This window comes from Microcebus murinus, chromosome 12 (genome assembly GCF_040939455.1).
Source record: "Microcebus murinus isolate Inina chromosome 12, M.murinus_Inina_mat1.0, whole genome shotgun sequence".
NCBI classification, from domain to species: Eukaryota; Metazoa; Chordata; class Mammalia; order Primates; family Cheirogaleidae; genus Microcebus; species Microcebus murinus.
In genome coordinates, this window is record NC_134115.1 from 63,754,369 (window position 1) to 63,773,032 (window position 18,664).

General features: G+C 36.0%; 1 protein-coding gene across 2 annotated transcripts in view; it reads left to right on the plus strand.

Annotated features, from left to right (window-relative positions):
• Nucleotides 1–18,664, plus strand: part of TMEFF1 (transmembrane protein with EGF like and two follistatin like domains 1) — a 90,140-nt gene that overhangs the window by 9,483 nt on the left and 61,993 nt on the right. For both annotated transcript variants that reach the window (XM_012768975.2, XM_012768976.2), the window contains exon 2: nucleotides 13,752–13,861. In XM_012768975.2, the coding sequence (XP_012624429.1) occupies nucleotides 13,752–13,861 (110 nt within the window). The remainder of the gene's footprint in view (nucleotides 1–13,751; nucleotides 13,862–18,664) is intronic.

The following is an 18,664-nucleotide window of genomic DNA, read 5'->3' on the forward strand; positions in this document are numbered from 1 at the left end:
TAACTATTAAAAATCTAGAGGTTTCACTACAAAATCTGCATTTCTATCTTCTTTTCTAAACTTGGAGGTACTGGCAACATTGGACTCTCATTTCCACATACAAAAAGGAGTCAGAGCTGTCTGGTGAGGCATGAGCTCTTCACTTTGCCAGTCCTCATCCAGCCTCTCTCACCGATCTTTGTTATTTTTATTTTTGAGACAGAATCTCACTCTGTTGCCCCAGCTAGAGTGCTGTGGTGTCAGCCTAGCTCACAGCAACCTCAAACTCCTGGGCTCAAGTGATCCTTCTGCCTCAGTCTACTGAGTAGCTGGGTCTACAGGCATGCGCCACCATGCCCGGCTAATTTTTTTTAAATATATATATATTTTTTAATTGTCCAACTAATTTCTTTCTCATTTTAGTAGAGACGGGGTCTTGCTCTTGCTCAGGTTGGTCTTGAACTCCTGAGTGAAAACAATCCGCCCGTCTTGGCTTCCCAGAGTGCTAGGATTACAGGCCTGAGCCACCGCGGTTGGCCTATCATTGATCCTTTTATTCCTGGGCCTCTGGGATCTCCTGCTGTAGGAGATGGGGTGAACCTGGCTCTGCCAGCTTGGCCCTTACTGAGGGGAAGAGTTTAATTTATGTTTTGTTTTAGTTCTACACTTTTTAGTTTTTGTTTTGTCATCTCCTGTTAATGAAATAGTAAAGCCTTCGATTATGATGATATAGGTTTATTTTTCAATTTTTAGTTTTTCTTATATTTTTGTTATTCCATTTAAGACATACACATTGAATATTATTTTGTTTCATGATTTGCTGTACTTTTCACCTTCATATTAGATTTAAAGTATCTCCTGAAGTTGTCATAGTACTCACCCTTTTCTGTATTTGTTTTTGTTTTTTTAGTTTTTAAGTATTGGGATCTGTTTCCCAATAGAGATATAGATTATTCTACTTTACTGACATTCAACCCATTTAGCTTAAATGAAGTAATTAATATTTGTGCTACCTTCCATCTTTTCTTTTTAAGTGTACAATCTAATGTATTTTAGTATAGATGCAACCATCACCACCATCGATTTTAGAACATTTTCATCTTCCCAAAAAGAAACCTTCACTTTCTTAAGCACTCACTCCCCAATCCCTACCCCTACTCTACCAGCCCTAGGTAACCACTAACTTATCTTTTGTTTTAGATTTGTCTATTTTGGACATTTCATATAAATGGAATCATACAATATGTGCCTCTTTGCCTCTTTCACTTAGCGTAGTTTTTAAGGTTGATCCATGTTGTAGTAGGTTTCAGAATTTCATTCCTTTTTATGGCTGAATGATAGTCTATTGTCTGGATAATACCATATTTTATTTACCCATTTGCATATCCATGTATCTGTTGATAGACATTTGGGTTTCCACTTTTTGACATTATGAATGATGCTGGTATGGAATTTCATGTGTAAGTTTTTGTGTGGATGTATGCTTTTAGTTCACGTGGATAATATACCTAGGAGTGGAATTGCTATGTCACTTAGTAACTCTATGTTTAACATTTTGAGAAATTGTCAAACCGTTTTCTGAAGTGGCCGCACCATTTTACATTTTCATCAGCCATGTATGGATGTTCCATTTTCCACATCCTTACCAATACTTGTTATTGCCTTTTTTGTTATAACCAACTTCATTTAATTCATATTTGCTATTTTCTATATGTATGTGATTTCTTTAGTGGAATTTAAATTTTCATTTTTTTTAAGATGAGTTAGGAGAAAACTTCAACCCATTTATCCCCACACTTTTTTTCACATTGTTAAGAAACATTATTTTAACAACTATTTTTTTTATTCCTATTATTCCATTTTTAGCTTTTGTCATGGGAGACATAAGGCGTTTGGGAGCTTGGCATACTTCTCATTCACTTTGAAATTCTATGCTAAATCTTAAAATTCTCTTAGTATTTGCTTTTAGTTTCTTAGGTGACTTACTTTATTGTTAATACTCCGTTACTATTCAAATCCATTTAGTTTTAAAAAGTGTCATGTATTTTGCATGGCTTAGTTGTCTCATCATTTTTTCAAAAGTCACTTAAAGGTTCTAAAGTTGTTAACATATTCTTCTGCCTTCGAAAACTTTGGCAGGTATTATGTTTTCAACCACAGCTCTGTTTCTCTCATTTTTGTGCAAGTATTCTGAGTCTTTCTTTTCTATGGTTTCAAAAAAGGGGGGAAAACCCCCACACTTTTTTTGTTATAAAAGCAGTATATGATGTGTGTACAAAATTGGAGGGATATGGTAAAGTTATAAAGAGGAAATCTGTGATGATTGCCCTTCTTTTTAACCTGTTAATGTTTATGCTAAATTGTTTCATTTTATAGCAGAAAAATTTTGAAAAAAAAATTTTTTTTTGAGAAAGATTCTCACTCTTGCCCGAAGTAGAGTGCTGTGTGGCATCAGCCTAGCTCACAGCAACCTCAAACTCCTGGGTTCAAACAATCCTCCAGCCTCAGCCTCCCGAGTAGCTGGGACTACAGGCATGTGCCACCATGCCCAGCTAATTTTTTACATATATTTTTTTTAGTTGTCCAGCTAGCTTCTTTCTATTTTTTTAGTAAAGACAGGGTCTTGCTCTTGCTCAGGCTGGTCTGGAACTCCTGAGCTCAAACGATCCACCTACCTCGGCCTCCCAGAGTGCTAGGATTACAGGCATGAGCCACCATGCCCAACCTGAAATGTTTTTTTTTTTTTTTTTTTTTGAGACAGTGTCTCACTTTGCCCAGGCTAGAATGAGTGCCATGGCATCAGCCTAGCTCACAGCAACCTCAAACTCCTGGGTTCAAGTGATCCTTCTGCCTCAGCCTCCCGAGTAGCTGGGACTACAGGCATGCGCCACCATGCCCGGCTAGTTTTTTCTATATATATATATTAGTTGGCCAATTAATTTCTTTCTATTTTTAGTAGAGACGGGGTCTCGCTCTTGCTCAGGCTGGTTTCGAACTCCTGACCTTGAGCAATCCGCCCGCCTCGGCCTCCCAGAGTGCTAGGATTATAGGCGTGAGCCACCGCGCCCAGCCCTGAAATTTTTTTTGATATAGTGTTTTGCTTTGGCATTTTCTGTTTTTATTGGAGCTGCTGTTATTCACAGGTCATATCTCCTTTTGGGATTTTAAAATTCAGTTTATTTTGCCTTGTCAGCTTACATCTAATACTGTTTTGCAAATGAAACTAAACTGCTGATATTGCTTTGTCAATTCTGTTGTTTATAGCCTAAATTGATATATTTAGATTCTCTGTTCTTTACAAGGCAGCTCATTCTTTGTTTTAGTGTTCTGTATTCATTTTTCATAGCTTTTTTTCCTCTTTAACGTGGTTTGAGATATTTTTTAGGTGATATACTTGTGTTTACCATTATTGTTTACTTCTTCAAGTTTATACATAAGTACTTTCTAATTTCCATTTTATTAAACCTAGGGTTTTTTTGTTTTTTTTTTTAATTCTTCTCTATTTTACAACAGTTTGCTGGGGTTTAAGGTTGCAGCAGTGTCTTTTTAAGTTTGGTTTTGGTGGTTTCAGCCAAAGAGGATCAATATCCTTTATAGTTTCTAGTGCTCTTTTGTAAGGATCTCTTTTAATCCTTGCAGTACTATGAGGGATCATTATACTCATTTTTTATTCCAGAAACTGGGATTTCTCAGATTTAGTGCTTGGCCAAGATCTTATAGTTATTTAATCAAATAATTAACCCCAAGTCTGGAACTCTTTGTAGTGCACCAGAATTTTGTGAAGTCTTTTTAAAATTCTTTTTTAAATTAGTTAACGTCAGGTTCTCCAGTGCTAATTTGCAGGTCGTTGTGTAGATTTATGTCTTTGTGGGTGATTCTCTGGGTTCTGGCTACTTTTGTTCTACTCAGTGTTGCAGACACTAAGTATAATGGTTAGAAATAGATCCAGAGGACATTATTCTTGTGTTTAGATTTATTATTGATTTTAAAATATTTTGATGAAATGTATTGAATGCGTTTACAAAATCTTACAAATGCAAATGTGTATATGTTGCAAAATGTAAGTGGGATTATAATTATATGTATAGTTTTATAATCTGCTTTTTTTTCCACTTCACAGTAGGTCTTGGTCTTTTTTCCATATCAATATATGGTTTCTGCCACATACTTTGATGTTTGCATGGTATTTTATCAGTAATTTTATTACTTTCCAACAGATGGACACTTATGTTGTCTTCTACTTTGCTGTTATAAAAAATGCTGATGTTAACTGTCTTGTACATATATTTTTTATGTTTTTATTTTATATCTGTCATAATTTCTTAGAAATAGAATTCAGTAAAAGGATAAAGACGATTAAAATTTCAGTACAATAGACACATGAGAGGTTGTGCCACTGTGTACTCCCACAGTTGGTTTGAGTGCTCATTTTTCCACCCCTTCCCCAGAACTAGGCTAATAAAATTGTAGCTAGCACTTACTATGTGTCACATGCTGCTCTAAGCGCTTTCCATATCATTAATCCTCCATCAACATTTTGAGATAGATATGATTATTGTCCCCATTTTACAAATGAGGAAATGGAGGTACAGAGGTGATAAATTACTAAGGTCACACAACTGTTAAGAGGTAGAGCCAGGATACTGAACCGGGTGGTCTGGTGCCAGAGTATGCCTCTTAAAAAGCATGTTATAAAAAAAAAAAAAAAAAAAAAAAAGCATGTTATAATGCCCGTCCTTTTTTTTGTTTGTTTGTTTCAATTTTTCCAATTTGTAGCTTGATTGTTTTATATGATTTTTAAAATTACATCTAGTTTTTATTGAGATAATTCTTATAACATAAGATTTACCATTTTAAATTGTATAAATCAGTGATTTTTATACATTAACTATATTATACAGCCATGATCACCATTTACTGTTTAATTACAGAACATTTCCATCATCCCCAAAAGAATTTCTGTACCTGATAACAGTTGGTTCCACTACTTCTCACCCCCATCTCCTGGCAACCACATAGAGACTTTCTGTCTCTATGGATTTACTTATTCTGGATGTTTCATATAATATAAATGGAATCATACAATATGTGGCCTTTTGTGCTTGGCTTCTTTCTTGACTTGGCATAATATTTTCAAGGTTCTTAAATGCGTATAATTGTTTCATCTGATTTTAAAATACAAGGTCATTGTGATACCAACACAATTCAGAAAGATACAGGATAATGAATAAAGTTTAAATTTCACCAAGAGATAACTGTGATTTGTATTTTGGTGTATATACCATCCAGATTTTTAAATAGTCATTTAAATACATTTTATACATTTAAGAAAATCTGCCTTTTATAAGAACTTGACATATCATGTCAGGAAATGTAGAGACTTTTTATCATTTTTAATGATTGCATCGTAAAAAATTCAGTTTCTGAGTCTGTGAGAGGGAAACACAGGTTTGCCAAGCTAGTGTCAGAATCTCAGAGATTGGAAACAGGAAAGGGGGAGAGAGAATATTGTCTTGAAGACCTTTGCTAGGACTGTATAGATCTGGAAAGACCCTGGGAGCCTTGAATGCTTAATTTGGGATCCAGGTCTTTTCTTTCATCTGATCCTGCAGTAGTTGTCCTCTCTGTCACCTTGCCTGACATGTCCTGACACAGGTATTGAGAATTGAAGTAGGCAGCAGGGAAAGATCCCAGGTGTGGGGGTGGAGGATTGACAGGAGCAAAGTGTTGCTTGACAAAGGGTGGTTGGCAGTAGTATGCAGAATGGAATGAAAAATATCAGAGTCAGATAATTGTGTGGCATATGTGAAATTTCTTTTGTTAAATATAGCTTAGAGAAATTTTAGTTGTCATCTCTGCTGTTGATGCTTTTTAATATTAATATAAACTGCTTTTGGTTTTGTATCATGAAATATTAAGTAAAGTTTACTTTCCCCCTCATATCTTTATAAAAATAAAAGAATAACTAATGGAATATGGTTAATTTAGTAAACGAGTTAAAGAGAATTTAATTTCTAATTCTTCTGATTTGCTGGGACTTGAAGTCAACATTTGCTAAATATGCTGCTTGATTTTTACCCAGAAATGTATTTTTAGTGATTTGTGCCATGAGAGTTACCCCTCAGAATGATTGACAATTGAAGCCATAAGGGGAAAGAAAGTAAGTGAATCTTTGTTGTATACCTACTTGTTCTAGACATTGTTGCTTTTAAATACATTATCTCATCTAATCATTATAGTATAAAGGGAAAATATTATGCTAAAAAAAGAACTAGCATGTGAACTTGGCTCTTATTGACTCCCAAACTCACCCTTTGTTCATTATATAGCGAACTGCCTCTGGGTTGTGTTTGAAATCATATTGAGTTTTATTTTCCTCCATTAAATAATAACTAATATAGAAACTTGAAGAGGAAAAATCACCCATTGTTCAATTGGTCGAACACAGTTGCTATTACTAGTTTTTGTATTTTCCTGGCTGGATTTTCCTAAATGTGTTTTTATATATAATCATATACAATATGTGTATAGTTTTGTGTTCTGCTTTTTCACTTTTTATAAGCATATTTCCATGTTACATAATATTCATTTTTAAATAGCTGTATAATATTCCATGGCTGTATCACACCATTTCCTGGTGTGGGATATTTTAAATGTTTAAATATTTTAAATATTTTCACTATTTTCAGTATAGAGATCATGGAACTGTTTCATAGGCATTTGGATACAGGTTCAGGAACAAATTGGGCTTGTTTTGGGAAACCATCCAGCTCCTGTAGATTGGATTGGTGTGCTTTTCTGAAAAAGGGCAGGTTTTCTCAAATACTATTAACATCTAAACAGTGAATATAAACTCATTAGAATTTTGTTTTTAAGAACTAGGTAAACGTTTGAGCATGTCCTTTTGGGAGTAAATAATCAATTAGTGGTGAACTAAAGATTTCCACATGTAAATAAGACCTTAGAGAACATTAATTTATAGGACTTTCCTTAGCAGTACTCTGAAAACTGGAAAAAGCAGATCGATGACATGGCTCTAATAAGGTTGGGAAAATCAGGTTTGAAGACTTGAAATAGTGGGTGTGGCTCAGAATGGGAGAGATTGAACAAGATGAGAGGACACATTGGAATGGCTGAAGGCAGAACATTTTATATACATTAGGAACCCTCTTGTCTTGGTCCCATAAGATTCTGGTAGGTAGTTGGTTAATTGAGAAAGTTATTTAAAGTGGGAAAGTCACGAAAATGATTTATAAATGCAAATAGCATTTTATTTGAACTTAAAAACACATAAACACATATTTATCAAATGATGTTTTGAAAGAGGGCCAAGGTTTTTCTTTTTTTCCTCTTTATGGAATAAGCCATATTTATAATCTATTTATTACATTCTAGTTTTAATCCCTTTAAAAAGGAATTTAGACTTGTGGATGCAGAATTCTAAATGCAACTGCAGTTTTATTTTTTTTAAAGCAGCTCACCTTATTCAAGTCTTTCAATTTAGTTTTCATATAGTTTTTAAACAGTTTATTTTCATTCATATGAATGGTTGAAATCATATAATTCTAGTAACAAGTAGAGTTGGCATACTTAGGCTAGGTATGTAACATATAACTGACTCCAGCATAAGAACTGCCTGGTTGGAGCTACAGTGTTCGTGGGTGTTCCAGAGAGTGTGATCTAGTAGCCTTGAGAATTCTTTGTGCCATAGGCATAGATCTGTAGGTTTTACAGAGAGTAGCACACTTTAATCTGGAGAGTTGATTAAGTTGTAGATAAATCCGAAGAGTGCTGTTGATGTGAAGTAGGCAGCAGGAGAAGGAAGGAAAAAGGATTGAATAAATGAGAAGAAGTCAGAGAGTTGGGAGGGGGGGATAATGACGCCTTTGAGTTAGTAGGTGAAGCCAGGAGTGTTTACTGCCATAGAAAGGTCAAGAAAAGAGCTACGGAAGACTTAAGAAAAAAGCTCTTGAATCTTTAGAATAAGAGGTTGCATTGACCTTGAAGAAAAAGATTTTTAATAGGAAGAGGAGGAAGCCAGGCTTGCTGGAGGATAAGACATTCTTAGAGGAGGGGCCCCTATTATGACATGCCATAAACTTGAAGTTAGTATATTTAGGTCCCTCTATTGAAATGGAAAAATAGCTGCAGTAATATCCTGAGATCTGCTTATTTGACTCATTTTCCTTTTAGTGATTGTATTAGGAAATTAAATGCAAAGCTAACTCACAAGATCCCAAGAACTACCTTTGGTTTAATGGAAGGATGGTAGAAAAGTCATATCATTCTGGAGGGCTGCTGGGTCTCATTTTGAACTGCAGCCTGAACCTAGTTAGTGGTGCCCCAAATTGGGAATTTTGGCAGCTTAGGTTCATAGCAAGCAGGGTTCCTTCATCTAATGTGTATTGTTTCTGAGCTTTGCAATGTTAATGAAATACAAGACAAATTTTACATTTAGAGAATTGTGGGGCACATTTGCAACCGGGGAAAAATATTTTTGTTTTGAGCAACTCTTATGAGTGCTTCTTTGTGTAAAATATTTCTATTTGGAGAATTGAGTTTTGAGGGCCTTAGTAATGGCTCATCCATTCTGCAGAATTTCCATTGCAGTTTCAGGAAGGCAGGTGTGTAATCATCATCATCATTGACAGGTAGTAGAGTGTCCTCTTGCTGGCTGGTAATATACAAGAATACTTGAAAGAACATTCAGAAGATGCTTCCAAAATAGATTCCTTCTGTACTGGATTTGAGGTAAGGCAGTGATTCTTGAATATGGTAGGAGTCAGAGCACCAGGAAATCATGGCGTTCTCAATAAATTAATTTTTTACCATGTGGACTGTGATGTAGCATAGAGGTTTTTTCAAAGTCTTTTGCTTAGAAATATTTATCTGAATTAAATTTACATATAGTCAGGCCGGGCGCTGTGGCTCATGCCTGTAATCCTAGCTCTTGGGAGGCCGAGGCGGGCGGATTGCTCAAGGTCAGGAGTTCGAAACCAGCCTGAGCAAGAGCGAGACCCTGTCTCTACTATAAATAGAAAGAAATTAATTGGCCAACTGATATATATATAAAAAAAAAAAATTAGCCGGGCATAGTGGCGCATGCCTGTAGTCCCAGCTACCCGGGAGGCTGAGGCAGAAGGATCACTCGAGCCCAGGAGTTTGAGGTTGCTGTGAGCTAGGCTGACGCCACGGCACTCACTCTAGCCTGGGCAACAAAGCGAGACTCTGTCTCAAAAAAAAAAAAAAAAAAATTTACATATAGTCATTCGGTTGGGGATTGTGTTTACCTGCATGTGTAAGTGACCTGGCTCTAATGGAGTAGATGACATGGCTTTAATAAGGTTGGGAAAATAGTGGGTTAAATAATAAAGGCTTTTAAAAAATATATTCATTTATATACAGTATTTCCTGTAACAGTTAAGTCTGGAGGGATGAAATCTACACTAGGTATGATGAGTCTATGATTCTTCTATCTTGCTACTCTCCTGCTTCTGTCTTTTCTGTGCTTTCATTTTTATGCAACCTTAGGCAACAGGTTTACTCTTCAATCAGGAAAAAGAATAAAGGAGGAGGGGCCAGTGCCTATATATGAACTATGGCAAAGGGGGGCTGATAAATACAGGTTGTTTAGCCGAATACCTTGTTTCCCTGCACAAAATCGGGGTTTTCTTACTAAATAACAAGAGGAGAATAAATCCAAGGTAGGCAATCAGCAGTGCCTGCCACAATTACAAAACAATTTAAAATATGCTTTCATGAGCTTGTGACATTAACAACCTTGTGTTCTTATAAAACAGTGTTGGAATGTTTCTATTAATATTCTTTACTTATTTGTTGAATATTTGTTTTCTTGATTGCCCACAAGGAAGTAATCTCAGATATTTAAATATTAAGAAATATAATGAAAAAGCCCTTAAAATGAGAATTTTTTACATTGATTTTTTTCCTTTGCAAATGAGAAAATAAAATTCTTATTTGATTTTAATGAAGGTACTCCCCAGTGTAGGACAATAGTTTTGCTAAGGAAACCACTGTTACTAGTACTATTTGTGTGTACTATTAGATTACTCTGTCCCTACTTTCACTTATATTGTTTTCCTAGATAAAAATATTTTCTTTTTTATCTTTTAATATTACTCACATGTTGTGGGCAGTTAAAACATTATTTTAAAACATCTTTTCTGAATTGTTTATAATGATCCTGTGTTAGCTTTATTATCAGAAAAAAAGCCTTGTTGATTTTTCAAGGTCAGTGCAAGTCTTGCCTTTTCTGACACTGTACCCTATGTTTCAGATCTATTTTTGTCTAGTACTTCTTGAAACTCCTGGAGCAATCGTAGACTGTATGACACATTTATCCCCTTAATTATAGCCTATATTGAATTCATCACAAATTATTCCATATGTTAGCAAGATCATATGTTCCCTGTTACGTATTGTTCTATGTGTCTCAAATTCTTAGCATAGTATTAGATACAGAGTAGATGCTTCATAATTGCTTTCTGATCAACTACATAATCTCATTTAACACATTAACACATATAACAGTATCATGGATTTGATAGTAAGATGAACCTAAAATAAAATATGACTAATAACCAGAGTAATCAGAATTTCATGACTTTTACCCTTGCTTATGAATGTAGGACCTCTGTCTCTCTCATAAATGTCCCCCTCCCAAGTTTATTCTTGAAGTCACCAAAACATGTGTCATGTGGGGTAACTAATGCATTCTAGCCACTGCCATATGGCACCTGTCTTTTTTTCCGATCATGTTTGCTGCCCCTGAAGTTGCACGTTGGTACCTCCTGCCAGGTAACAGAGGTGTACTCCTTACCTGCCTCTACTTAATCTGTTTGGCCTTGTGCTGTCCTGCAGGTGTGCTGCTGATATGCAGGGGCTGTTGAGGTGACCCATCACCTATTCTCCCTTTGTATTATGTATTATCTTGTCATGTGAGCGTCAAACCAGAGCTGTTTATATCTTGTCACTTTAGAGTTTTTAGTGAAAGCTATTCTTTAGTTCCTGTTGTGGCCCCTCTGTGTCTGTCATGATGAGCTGTTGGCGTTGGGCTTGGGGGAACAGTCTAAGTGATAGACATCATCACTCTTCTTGTCCAAGGCTTTCTTTATTGGACCAAGCTTTTCTGCCTTAGATGATTATTCTCCTAAATATTCCTTAGTCTCTCATGCAAACAGATGCCTTGAGGTCACAAATGTGTAAATCTTGGTGGTAGGTATGGTTTAGGAGTTTTTTTTTTTTTGTTGTTGTTGTTTGTTTTTTTGAGACAGAGTCTCACTCTGTTGCCCTGACTAGAGTCCTGTTGCATCAGCCTAGCTCACAGCAACCTTGAACTCCTGGCCTCAAGTGATCCTTCTGCCTCAGGCTCCCAAGTAGCTGGGACTACAGTTTTAGGAGTTTTTGCTTACAATCCACTCTACCTATAAAATATGACAGGTAAAACATTACAACTCAAAAGAATCTCTAGCCAAAGTAGCGAGTTGTAACTTAGAGCATGATTTAGACCCACAGACAAAATAAAAACTTTACTTATTCTTGTTTTTTATGTCTGATTGTTTGATAGATTGTAATAGAACATATTGTGAACTTTAAGCCTACAATGAAAAGGAAAAAGAAATGCACTATATTTTGTTTTCAAATCATGCAATTCTTATTTCTATGATCCCTAAACTTGGTTAAGCTTGTAGTTGAGCAGAGATAGTATGTATTCTTACCCTCTTTTCAAGGGCAGTTCCAGGCTAGAGTGAGTGCCGTGGCGTCAGCCTAGCTCATAGCAACCTCAAACTCCTGGGCTCAAGCGATTCTCCTGCCTCAGCCTCCCAAGTAGCTGGGACTACAGGCATGCGCCACCATGCCCGGCTAATTTTTTCTATATATATTAGTTGGCCAATTAATTTCTTTCTATTTATAGTAGAGACTGGGTCTCGCTCTTGCTCAGGCTGGTTTTGAACTCCTGACCTTGAGCAATCCGCCTGCCTCGGCCTCCCAAGAGCTAGGATTACAGGCGTGAGCCACAGTGCCCGGCCTGGCAGTTCTTTATTAATACTTAGTTATCTTCTTGAGTCTGAAGATGTATATTTGACACTAATTTGAACTGGACCCTGTGGAAATTCCTAGCTGGAGTGTGGGTAAGTAGGGAAAAAGACCCTCCATGTAGGATTGAACCTCAAGTCTAAAGCAGATGATGGAGGGGAAAGGGAAGTGAGAGCTTTTGCAGTTATTACTGGGAGATGAGGAGAACCAAGCATGTAAAGCCTCCACAGCCAGAGTGAGAAGGAATTAAAAGATGATCTTCTATACCTGTAATAGTTTGTGTAACAGTGGGAATAACAAAACAGCTATATTAATTTTCTCGTTTTAAGTTTCCACTTGTCTTTTTTTTTTTTTCTTTTACAAATGCTTGGACTTTAGAATAATCCAGTTCTGTGAACCTGAGATCATTTAAGGAAATGAAAAACATTTTTTTGAACCCCACATAGACGGTTGCTTGTCCTAGTGCAGTGCTTGTTTCACAGTGGTTACTCAGATAAGTACTGTCAACTCCTTGGGTATTCAGGTACTATACTGCTAGCTCCTCAGAGGGTCACTGGGAGTAGGAGACCTAACATACCTTTGCAGAGCAGTGAAGCAGAGGCAGGCTACGAAATGTCACTTAGGACAGTTATCACTAGTTTTGGAATCTCCTTGACTTGGTCTACTGAGTCCTGCTTTGAAATCTAGAAATAGAAAACAATCAGAATTGGGGTAATGCTGGAGAAGTGCTCTCTGAGATCTGTTTGCCAAGATATGATCTAGAGATGTGGGAGACTTTGCTATCTTTGCAGAGTCTTCAGCGGCAGAATCAGAAGTAAACTAGGCCTCTCTGTTCCCAGACCCATGTGTTTGTCACAACACTGGGGTGAAAAACAGTCATTTGTTTATTCCTTATGTAAGTGCATTTGTTGTAGCTCTCATTCCCAATGTGGAGGGTAGGAAAATTACATTGCAGTGGTTTTCACCCAATTCCATGTGATTGACAGCTTTACTTCACACTAACCTTGAAGCAATTTATTTGATTTCTGAGAAAGTTTAATTTGATGCTTCTAGAGCAAGACTGACAGTGTTGGAGCAGGAACAAAATGACTGCAGAATTCTAGTATTGTTGATTGACTCTGCTTGCTGTGGTAGAATCAAATCAGTTTATTTAGAGTTGTAAATCTAATAAGATTTTGAATCTCTTTAATTCTATGTACACAAATGCTCCACATATATCATTGTATGGAATTCAAGTTCACTATTCTTTTGTAGTTAAAATAGTTTGCCTAGAGTGCATAATGATCACCTGAAATTTATTCTAAGTACTAAAAGAATGAAGATTGCTTTTAGTTATTCACATTTGTTACCCTTAAAAACAGTTTGTCACTGGAAAAATAATCTAAAATGTTAAGTGAGAAATAGTAAGATTATTACCCTAAGGTCTTGGTGTAGGCCAAAACAGAAAAATTCCATACATTTACTTTTGGAAATTATGTTAAATCTGGAAATTTTCTGTTTTATTTTGCTTTGGATTATATTTAGGTATATTATTACACAGGATCCTCTTTGGGGAATTCTGAACATTTGTGTCTTATAGAACTTTTTGTATATTGTGTCTTATACATGTGAATGGGGTATTCAACACATTTTAAGAAATTTTCTTCTATTTACCTATGTACCTTTGGATCCAGAAAGCCAAGTATGTATGTGAAACAGTTTTTCCTCTTTTGCAGAATTAAATGTGAGGGAGTCTGATGTAAGAGTTTGTGATGAATCATCCTGTAAATATGGAGGAGTCTGTAAAGAAGATGGAGATGGTTTGAAATGTGCATGCCAATTTCAGGTGAGGAAACCAAATTTTGAAAAATTTTATATTCTTCATATTTTATAATTCTTCATTCTTCAAATTAAAAAGCTTAAAATACCTTGAACCCTACAATGACATTGGGTTCACAGCCCACCAATTCTTTTTTGTCAGATGACGCCTTATGATTTGTACCTTCCATGCTACTTGTCTGGAATTAAGAGGACAGATTGGCAATAATAATAGATATGAAAATGCTTTGAAAAAAATATTAAAGTTCTATTTAAATGTAAGGTATAATTGTCACTGAAAGGAAAGATGGTACAGGTTGCAGTAGAGTCATTTAAAATGTTGGCATCTTTTTCCTTTTCTTCTCCTTCTAGTCTGTCTCTTTCCCTTCCATTCTTATTTGTTGCTGTTTCATCTCCTCAGGCCAAAGAACTTGACTGACTTGGAGCCTCAGGGTAAGTCAAGGTTAGAGATGGAATAGACAGCAGAACCTCAAACTGAGAGTGTGAATGTCTTTGTTTTTCAGATGCTCTTTTAGTTGTGCTTCTATTGTCTAAAAAAGTAAAAGAAGGGAAGGTGGAGTGTATTATGTTTAATTCTTCCTTTTGTTTATTTTCTATGATTAAATTGTAATTTCACTTCAGTGTGTTTCTTACAAGACATGGTCTCTGTTTCAGGATTTAAGATGAGACACAGAAGGAACTAGAATATTTTTTACCAATGATTTTGTTCTAAATGTACCCACCAGTGGTTTTGGAGTTTGAGGGGAGGAAAGGGTATAGAAATCAGAAATAAAAGGATAGGAGAGTTAATATTTCTGGTAACCATATTACCCTAGGCACATTTCTGTGTGATCTCAGGTAATTTTCTCTGCATCAGTATTCCATCTGAAAAGTGAAGGCAGATTTCCTCCCTTTGTTATGATACTGTAATGAAAATCAAAATCAGAAGGAGAGGTTGCATATGAAACCTCTTTGAAAACTATAAATCATCATGCTTATTTTCGTTAAAAGAAGTAGAGAGTTTAAATAAAGGAGGAAGGGTAGGTAGCTATTCTCTTGTCCAGCCAGACAGGTTCTTTGTGGTTGAAAGGGACTTGACATTTGATTACATAGAGTTATGGGAGGGTTTTTCTTGGGCATTTTCACAGTGGTCACCATCTACCAAGGTTGCTTAGGTAGCTTTTGGCTGGCTTCAGATCTCTGCTACCTTTTGGCTGGAGACATCAGTTCTTTGCCATGGGTGCCTTTCCACAGGGCTCCTTGCAAACATGGAAGCTGACTTTACCCAGAATGATATGAGAAGTCAGTGATAATTTGAACTGTTTTTCCCCTGTATAGAATGTGTTATTTTTCTCTGGCTGCTTTCAAGACCTTTCTCTTTACTTTGTGTTTTAGCAGTTTGACTATGATGTTCTTTAGCATAGTTTTAGTTTATCTTGCTTGGGGTTGGCTGAGCTTTTGCAATCTATAAATTCACATTAGTCTTTAAATTTGGGAAATATTTTGTCAATATTTCTTAAAATATTTTTTTCTGCCCATTCATTTTTCTAAATTTGGGGCTTCACTGACTTAAGTTAGACCTTTTGATACTATCCCAAGGTCCCTGAGGCTTCTTTCATTTTTTTCTTTTAATCTTTTTTCTTCCTGTTCTTTATCTTAGATTATTTTGTTGACCTATCTTCAGGTTCACTAACCCTTTCTTCTGTCATCTGTTCTTCCCATCCAGAGTTTTTCGTTTCAGAATTTTTATTTCTAGAATTTATAGTTTCTATTTGTTGAGATTTCCTGTCTTTTTGTTCATTGCAAGCATATTTGCCTTGAGCATAGATATTATTGCTGCTTTAAAAATCTTTGTTTGCGAATGTCAATATCTGGGACATCTCAGATATTGACTCTGTGGATTGTTTTTTCATTTGGGAAAGGATAGTATTTTCCTGTTTCTTCGTATTAGAGTAATTTCGAGTTTATCGTACACATTGTGAATGATATGTTTTAGAATGTCCAAATTCTGTTAGATTCCTTTGAAGAATATTGTTATTTTAAAACAGTTAAATTGGCTGAGCTCAAACTGCAGATTTGTCTTCTCTGTGGTGGGCCACAACACAAATACCAGTTCATTCCTTTTAGTCTTCGTGGGGCTGCTTGGAGTCTGCTCCATGTGTGGTTCAGGAGTCAACAAGAAGTTTGCTCTGAGTTGATACACAGAATGTGGGACTCCCCTCTGACTCTCTCCTTTTTGGGATTTCCTTCACACTTTCCAGCGGCTGTGATTGTTCTGAATTCTGTCCTTTGCTATGTCAAACCAGAAAGATTGTGGGTTTTTTTGTTGGATATTTAGCTGCCTTGCATGGGGAAGATTGGGGCTATTGCCCTCACTCCAACTACTTTAAACATTTCTTTAGGTTAGATTCCTTGATGGGTAATTGTTGGGCAGGTGGGTGCTCATGTGATGTGCCCATTAACATTCTCACCGATAGTAATGTTATCAGACTGCCTGCTTCCCCCTCAGCCTCTTGGTAATGGATTTTAGCTATCCTTTTAAATGTAATAAGTCTGAATGGTAAAATTTTTTTTATTTGCCTTTGATTACTAGAGAAATTGCAAGTATACTGTATATTTATGGACCATTTTTGGTGAATTAATATTTTGTGTTCTTTGCCTATTTTTGGAGGTATTTCTTTTTCCCTTGTGTTGATTTGTAAAGACAAAGTATGTATGTGTGTGTATATGTGTATATACTATATAGAATAAAATATTTGAATATTTACATATTGCTTACTATGCTAAGCATTTTGTTTCCATTAACACATAAACTCTCATGAGGACTTTTACTCTTTCGATGTGTTTTTAAAGAGTAATGTATATCCATAGTAAACAACTTAAACAATGTAAGAAGATACAACAAAAAATGTCTTCCTTCTACTCTAGACTATCAGTTGCTCTTCTCAGAGGCAACATCTATTACTACTTATATTTCTTTCTAAAATACTCTGTGCATACAAACGTGTATTTTAATTCCCCTTTTAAATACATAAATCACTTTTCAGTTTATATAGATTACAAAAAAAGAATTCTATATTTTAAAGAAAATTGTCCCAGTTTCATTTTTTGCTTTTCTTTTTTATTATTTATTTATTTATTTTTAATTGACAGATAATAATTGTGTATCCTACTTTTTTTTTTTATTTAGAACTGTGCCTAGCACTTAAATCCTACTTTTCATTTTGTTTATTTAAGCTTTTTGACAAAGAACTTTTAAATTTTCACATCATGTTTATCTGTCTTCATAGATCTGCTTTTCTTCATTCTTTGAAAGTCTTTTGGCAAAACTCTTGAGATTATAAATAAATAGGCTTTTTGACCTTTTTAACGTACTTGAACAGTTAGAAAATCCTCCCATGATCTTTCTGAATCCCATGAATTCTTACCTGTGGCAAAGAAGAAAAAGAAAATAAAAGTTAGAAGTTGAGATCAGTAGACATTTATCCAGTGCTTACTTTGTGCTTGGTATTAGGCTAGATGCTGAGGATGTAAAGTTGTTTAAGGCAACTTCTTTGTCTTGTAGGAGCAAACTGCCTAAGGGCTTACAGCATAGTTTGATCTTGTTGCTGAGTGAACCTTCCTTTGACCATTTTCTCTTCCTGTAAACTTATACATCTGTTCAAGTCTTATGTTATTACCAGCTTAAAAAAACGATGACCTGATATGCCCATTAAACACTTCTCTGATGGGTGCTTTAGCAGTATCTTTCAATTCATTAAAAAAACTTGCTCATGATTTAGCATGCTTTCAGTCCTAATAGAAGCTTTCTGGGACATGATTTAAATATGTTTTAACAGATAATAACAGGATTTTAAATAAAAGTCTGAATTTTTTTTTTCAGCCTGCTAATAAGAATTGTCTTGCTACATATATAAACGAAGACACTTTTATCACTTGTACAAAGAAAAGTGATCAATATTGCATTTTGTATAAAACTTTGTATAGAGGGCCAGGCATGGTGGCTCACTCCTATAATCCTAGCACTTTGGGAGGCTGAGGAGGGAGGATCGCTTGAGGTTGTGAGTTTGAGACCATCCTGAGCAAGAGTGAGATCCTGTCTCTACAAAAATAGAAAAATTAGCCCTGTGTGGTGGCACAACCCTATAGTCCCAGCTATTGGGGAGGCTGAGGCAGATAGAGCTCTTCAGCCCAGGAGTTTGATGTTGCAGTGAGCCAAGATGACAGCACTATACTTTAGCTTGGGTGACAAAGTGAGACTCTGTCTCAGTTTAAAGAAAAAAAACAAAACAAAACACCATCACCACACATACACACACATCAAACTTCATATAGAGTAAAGCCTATGACTTCCCCCCTGTTTTCTTTCTTCTTTGTTCCTCTCTCTGGAATTCTCTGGACTGTGTGCCTTTTTTCCTGAATTTATCAATGTCTGCTGTTGCTAGGTGCCATACCCTGTTTATTAGACCTTTGTATTATTGGACATGGCTCTCCAGAGAAATGGAACCAACAGGAAATACATGTGTGTGTGTGTATAGATATATATGAATGAGAGAGATTATAAGGAATTGGCTCATTTGAATACGGAGGGTGAAAGATCCTACAATCTGTTATCTGCATGCTGGAAGTCCAGGAAAGCCAGTGGCGTAAGTACCAGTCTGAGACTGGAGGCATCAGAACTAGGAGACTACCTGATGTCCCAGCTCAAGCAGTCCGGCAGGAAGAGAATTCTTTCTTCCTCCGCCTTTTTGTTCTATTCATGTCCTCAGTGGATTGGATGGTACCCGCCCACATTGGGAAGGGCAATCTGCTTTACTTGGTCTGCCAATTC